This window comes from Drosophila rhopaloa, unplaced genomic scaffold (genome assembly GCF_018152115.1).
Source record: "Drosophila rhopaloa isolate 14029-0021.01 unplaced genomic scaffold, ASM1815211v1 contig_155, whole genome shotgun sequence".
NCBI lineage: Eukaryota > Metazoa > Arthropoda > Insecta > Diptera > Drosophilidae > Drosophila > Drosophila rhopaloa.
Genome location: NW_025335034.1, coordinates 5229325 through 5236043, shown reverse-complemented (window position 1 = coordinate 5236043; position 6719 = coordinate 5229325). Strand labels below are relative to the sequence as shown.

General features: G+C 41.2%; 2 protein-coding genes across 2 annotated transcripts; one reads left to right on the top strand and one right to left on the bottom strand.

The window, feature by feature from the left end:
- Positions 1-33: 33 nt before the first annotated feature.
- On the top strand, positions 34-2625 carry LOC108041416 (BRCA1-associated protein). The gene is made up of 5 exons (XM_017119342.2): positions 34-322; positions 397-769; positions 834-1004; positions 1237-2028; positions 2088-2625. Exons 1-5 carry the CDS (start codon positions 262-264, stop codon positions 2380-2382), a joined length of 1692 nt encoding a protein of 563 aa, XP_016974831.1. The 5' UTR covers positions 34-261; the 3' UTR covers positions 2383-2625.
- Positions 2626-2741: 116 nt separating this feature from the next.
- LOC108041417 lies at positions 2742-3756 on the bottom strand. Its single transcript, XM_017119343.2, has one exon. The coding sequence runs from the start codon at positions 3646-3648 to the stop codon at positions 2764-2766; it is 885 nt and encodes a 294-aa protein (XP_016974832.2). The 5' UTR covers positions 3649-3756; the 3' UTR covers positions 2742-2763.
- Positions 3757-6719: the final 2963 nt, after the last annotated feature.

Sequence of the window (6719 nt, the reverse complement as noted above, 5' to 3'; positions counted from 1 at the left end):
GGAAATACAATTCGAATTTTTGAATTCCGATGGACTTAAATCCTGGTACGTTACAATCAGTGTTGGTAAACGTTATCGATAGGCTATTGCAGAATGCACCGAAATCGGCGCGCTTTATTCGATAGCTCAATCGTTCCCCGCGAACCAGTTCTTTTAGTAAAACAACAAACTCATCTCCCACATAGAAAACAGAAAATTACTATTTAATCGTTTGTTAGTCTTTTTTTCGGCATAAAAATTTAACTAAATTATGCCTGTGTAATGCTAGAAAACATTTCGTTGTGTGTGATCAAGATCGAAACGGACTTGGAGCCCAGCGCAGGTAATTTTAGGAACTGCGACTGCAGCAGACAAAGAGAGTGGATTTCACAAGAATTATTTATTTATTTATATTAGATTCCGAGGGAGCCGTGTCCGCCGAACATCCCACCAATCCTCGTGTTCTTAAGGAGCGGGAACGCGATCGCGGACTGCGCTTGGCCCGCGATATCACCATCGAAACCTACATCAACCAGCGTTGGACGCGGGAATTTAGTGCTCCGAAGGATCAGGAGACGGAGGGCAGCAAGATGAACTGGGCGGCGGCCCTGCAGCACGTGAACAGTCCCACGGCGGGCAGTTCCCGGGAAACCACTCCTCGTAACGGCGATGAAACCCAGACGGGCGGTCCACAGGTCACCTCCTCCAAGTTCCCCCATGAGATCGGTTACTTCTCCGGCAATCCCATCGTCGAAGTGACCAAGGGCCTTATCCATCTCTACAAGAAAAAGTAAGTTTGCTTGTAATTTATTTTTATTGTGTTCACATTACTAAGTCGTTTCTGTATCCAATAGCGAACGAAAAGCCATCAAGGAGGCTCCATCCAACCAGCTCTGCCTGCTGGCTGTGCCAGCCACTCTTAACTGCCACGATCTGCTGAACTTTATCGCTCCCTGCCATGCAGAGATCAAACACGTCCAGATTGTCCGCGACGGCAGTCCCAATCAATTCATGGTGCTGCTGGAGTAAGTTAAATTCAAGAGAAACCAAGTCCACTCCTGAGCTATGTGAAAATATTTTAGCATTAATAATTTCATTGACACTTTTGATGTTTAACTTCAAAAACTCACTTATAGAAGGTCCAAAAGTTAATGCCATATTTAAACTACCATTTGTGAGCTTACATAGCTTACATAAATAATAATCACAAATATCTAATTGTCCTTTATTAAAATAAATATTTTCCTTCCCTTTCAGATTCCGTTCTAATGAATCAGCTCTTGAGTTCTACAAGTCTTACAATGGGATTGCTTACAACTCCCTGGAACCGGACTCGCTGTGCCACGCGGTCTGGGTCTCGGCGGTGGAGAGGAGCGAACATGGAGCACCGCCAATGGGACACACTGAGCTGCCCACCTGTCCAGTGTGCCTGGAGCGCATGGACGAAAGCGTGGACGGAGTGCTGACCATCTTGTGTAACCACGCCTTTCATGCCAGCTGCTTGATGAAGTGGGGCGATTCCACTTGCCCTGTGTGCCGCCACGTCCAGACCCCCGAGCTCGTCGAGGATTCCGTGTGCATGGAGTGTGAGGGCACCGATTCGCTGTGGATTTGCCTGATTTGCGGACATGTCGGCTGCGGCCGCTATCAGGGAGGACATGCTGCCGCCCACTACCGGGCCACTAACCACACCTTCGCCATGCAACTGGGCACTTCAAGCGTTTGGGACTACGCCGGCGACAACTTCGTACACCGCTTGTTTCAGAACAAGTCCGACGGGAAGCTGGTGGCCTCCCAAACTGAGAAAGACGAGCGCGAGGAGAAGATTGACTCAATGCAGATGGAGTTTACTTACTTACTAACTTCGCAGCTGGACACACAACGAAAATACTACGAGGAGCGAATGGAGAGGCTTGAGCAAGAGTGGCAGACCTTCAAGTCGAACGCCAACGAGGCCAAGACAGAAGTCTCCGAGCTTCAGCATCTCCAACAGACCATGCAGAAGGAGAAGGTCAATCTGGAGCGCAAGCTGACCCAACATACAACGAAGTAAATACTAAATCCGCTTCGCCGTTCTTAAAGATTTCATATAATAATTGGTTTTTCAGGCTCAAGGAGGTGCAAAAGCAACTGAACGAGGAACGGGAGCTGTCCAAGGCCCTACAGACCAACCAGAGCTCCTGGCACGGCAAATACAAGATCTTGGAGCAGCAGTACAACGAGTTCAAACACAATCATGACGCCGAGGTTACCGATCTAAAGGAACAGCTTCGCGACGTAATGTTCTTCCTGGACAACCAGCAGAAGATGGCCAACTCCGAGTTGGCTGGCGCCTCCATCACTGGCATCGGAGAAAAGGAGCCGGATCCAAATTCAAGGCGCGGCAATCGTCGCAATAAGTAAATCCTACCTATCACACACCATTTACACATAAATGTATTTTGATTCGAGCTGCATTGTTACCCGATCTGCAAACCGAATATATAAGATTAATAACGGCTCTATATGTGATTTCCTTTGTGAAGCAAAAACCCAAGGATATAATATACCTAGTGTACACGTACTTTTACTTTAAGCTAATTGAAAAACATATTTCTGAAATATATTGCGTTTTTATTTCGAATTAATTAAAAGTTTGTCAAGAAATCTGTATTGTTATTTTTAAATTTTGCAATTTTGGCGTACGTTTAATACTATTTAAATGTTAAACCAAAGTGAACCAATGGATAAACTGCTCTAAGTGGATTCGTTGTCAGGATAACTAAAATAGATCGATTTGTGGCATTATTCAGGGCGAGGACACTCATCCTCGCAGTGGAATGTGGGGTCAGACAGCTCCTGAAGCTCCACGTCCGGATCTGCCTGGAAGATGTTAAGCTTCTCCTTCATATCCTGCTCGTTGCGATCAAGGTTCATTAGATAGGCAGCAATGAAGGCACGCGGGTCCTGTGGCGAATGAATGTGTAGCTGGGCGAAGGCTCGCACCAAGACATCGCCCATCTGCTCCTTAATTTCGCCGGCCATAGAGTCCACTGCCTCTAGGTTCTTACCCCTCGGGAGCCAATCGTATCCCTTGAAGCAGCAACATTCACAGTAGGCCTTCGGGTCGGATTCCTTCAACAGTTTGAAGAAAGGCAGAAGTTCCGCCTCGCAACTCTTCAACTTGGCCACCTCTCGCACAAATCGCTTGTGCAAGTCGCACACATCCTTCTCGCAGCCCTTGATGACCTCTGCATCCTGGAAAAGGGTCGCTGTGCGCTTTATGTAGTCCACTGTGTTCTCATGGAAGGATTTGAACTTGCACTTCTCTTCGTTGTAGGCGTAGAGGCACTGGCGCGCATAGACAATGACGTTGTCGCGCCGCTTCCGGATCTCCTCACTTCGCTGGGTGAAATGGCTTTTCACCTCGTCCAGACTGTTGATCCGCTGGGCGAACTTGGTCAAGTCCTCGATGCTCTCGCACACCACCTTGCCCTTTCTCTCATGGCCACACTTGATATTCGCCTTGTTGATCCTGTCTACCTCCGCCTGCAACTCTAGTTTCATGTTGCGCAGCTCCGTGTTCAAGCGCTTCACATCATTGTCGTTGCAGATCAGCGCCTGCAGCATCTCGTGCAGGCAGTTCTTGTGCGGATTGGGCAGTTCATCGGGACAGGCGGCCAACATCATACAAGATTTTACTATTCTCTTCTGAGGATAATATATAATTGTTTGAACTTAATATTTTGGTTTCAACAAGAAATGAATTGTTTTTCTTTTTCAGTTTCTTTACTGAAATATCTAAAAGCTTGCTGTTTCTCACTGCTTTTGAATTTTAAAGTTTTCTATATTGAAATAAATACAATTTTTAAAAATTTGCATAATAAAACAAGTGACTGGTAAAATACAACATATAATTTATTAGTTTAAGACTGGTACATTTTGAGAGGATAACATTATTTAAAGACCTCCAAATAAAAGAAAATTTATTTATTAATTATAATTTGTAAAATAATATTTAAGATCTTAATAGTATACGATTTTTAAAAATATTCTTTCGTAAATAGACCAAATTGTAGGCGATTTCCTTTAAACTTATCAAATTAAAAGAAAAAGCTGCTATTGGATTTAATTCATATTAATAAATATAAATTTCATAAATAATGAAAAGAGCATACAAATAAGAACTACAAGGTTTTTTAATCGTGGCAAAAATTTTATGGTTTTAAATATTTAGTATTCCTGAAAAAACATTAAATTAAAATATTTCTTATCGTTTTACCCCGCTGCCCAAATCATAACTAGAATTTATCAGTAAAAATAATTACAAATTCCAAAGAAAAAAAGCTATCCTCTGCGAACCGGTTTGACTAGAAACCGAATCTTCACTTAAATTGCGTACCCACAGCAACAACAAGTAAAGAACGTAAATAAAAATTAAATTTATTTGGCAGTGAACAAAGGCAGCAAAAATAAATAACATTTCTTAATGGTCTCCCCAAAAAACGTTTCGACCGTTTCGGCTTTTTGTCCTTCTACAATTGGCACACGATCAATCATTATGTCTCTTCTAACGCAAATTTATCTTGCCAAAAAGTGTGCTATTATGGATTGTTTGATACCCTATGACGTTGAATCTTTGGGATTGTAGAATTTAAATTATTTAAACTATAGTTACATTTTCTAAGGTATGAACACTGGCGGATACCGAATGTGATCTCCATACACAACTCCCACTAATGGACACAGCTGAAGCTTTCGAAAAGTGAATTTTGGCACAAGTCAACCTGTTTGCAGATGAAGAGGAAATGGGAAAGGTGAAGGGGGAGTCGATCTTTGACCGTCTTGTACCTGTAATTAAGTAACTTAATTAATTTCACGCAAGACAAAGCTCATTTTTAACCAATAAAAAAAGTAGCTTGGGTTTTGCAAAATTTTTGTTTCAACGTCTGAATAAATTTTGCATAATTTTCGCTTTGTATACATCTCAAAGAATTTGATGGATATTATTTTGCTTATCTCCTGATAGGGTATAATTTGATTAATTTTCTGCGATGAGCTTGGAATATTTGGCGGATTAGCTAATTTCGTTTAAAGTTGATGTATAAGGCAACCGCATTGAATCTTAAACTGATTTTGAAAACATTTTTATCTTGCATCAGACTGTTATTTAATTATTGCGCAAAAGGTAACAAAGTTGCCGAATTAAATGATTAAAAAATATATATTATTGAAATGAAGGCAAATATTTGTGACTGAAGTACGAATTTATAAGATTTCTAATAGTATTTGTAAATCATCTTTAAAAAATCATATTTATTTATTTAGATCATTATTTTCCTGAACCCTTTGAAGTTTATACAGCTGCTTGATCAGTATTCTATTCGCCATTGAAAGCGGATGCAAATTATAATAATTAAAATTATTGAATGTGACTAATGAGCAAATATTGATTTAGAATTTTGCCCAAGGCGGTACGAATGGGCGGATACAAAGCCGGAGTATGCAAAATAGATAAACAAATAACCGGAGGACCACAGATGCGAAAGAAAAGCAGCCAGATCAAAAAGATGTGCTACGATGGATGTCCGGATCTTAGGGTGGTTTCCTATCCCTAAGCCCTCCATTTGCATAGAAAAGTGACCCAGGTTCTTAAGGATGCTGACGATTTAAGACACGTAGGACACCAGGGTCCAGGTATTAATAAAAGTGCACGAAAAAAATGAAATTTAAATAATTTGCGTATTTTTCTATTTGAAAGAACATCGTTTTTTTTAGTTTCTAGCTCGTTTTTTTACGGAGGATAAATGAAAAATGATGTTTGACCCTGTCCTGCGACACACCCTTTTCCTTGATCACGTATGCAAATGCGGGGCGATGTCCCGGGCCAGGATCAGAGATTCAACCCTTTGAGGACAACTGCTGGCGTCCGATCCGCGGACGTGTTGTGCATAAATTAAGGCATCCTTTCGTCCTTTTGTCCTCTAACCCTTGGTGGTTCGGCAAGGAAACGCTTCCGCATGGAAATGAGGCAAAAAAATCCGGATTTTTTTTACTCCTTGTCTTCTGCCGTCTGCGTCTTTGTGCGAGTCCTTTATCCTTGATCGTCACCCTGAGCCCAGTTTGTCTTGAGCCTTGTGGGTAGCCTGGCAGGGAGAACAAAAAAATCGTGAGAAAATTTCCAGCGCCATATATTCAAATTAGGTAACCAAATGCCGCCCGTTGCATACTTTTTTGGGTGATTTTTTGTGCCCGCACCCAAAACGCCGGGAAGAAAAAAATCATCAGGATGCATACTCATCCTTCCAGCCCTTATTGTTGGGCTCAGCAGTTTTTTAACCCATTTTTTTCTGATTCCCTAATTTTTTATGCTTGACTACCGAAAAAAGTCGTTTATAATTGGACCCAGTTCAGCTTTTTGCCGCGTTTTTTTCTTTCCCATTTTAAATATTGAAACCCTGTGTGACAAGTTTTTTTCTTCATTTGGATAAAAAGGATCGTCAACTGAAGTCTTGTTACTGTAGTTTTTTATCCTTTTTTTGGTACTTTTTTCAAGCTGTTTTTTTTCCTTTGACAAAAAGCGGTGCGAAAATGTTAATTAAATTTTTGTTATTGCGCCATTTCAGGGTAAAATCCAGTTTCCAATATCACGACTTTCAATTACGCAGTTAATTTTCATTTTTTGTCTTTTGAATACAATTTTTTTTACCATTTTAAACACGTGTTGGCTGTCAAGGATTGAAGTTGTAAATTGTAACCGA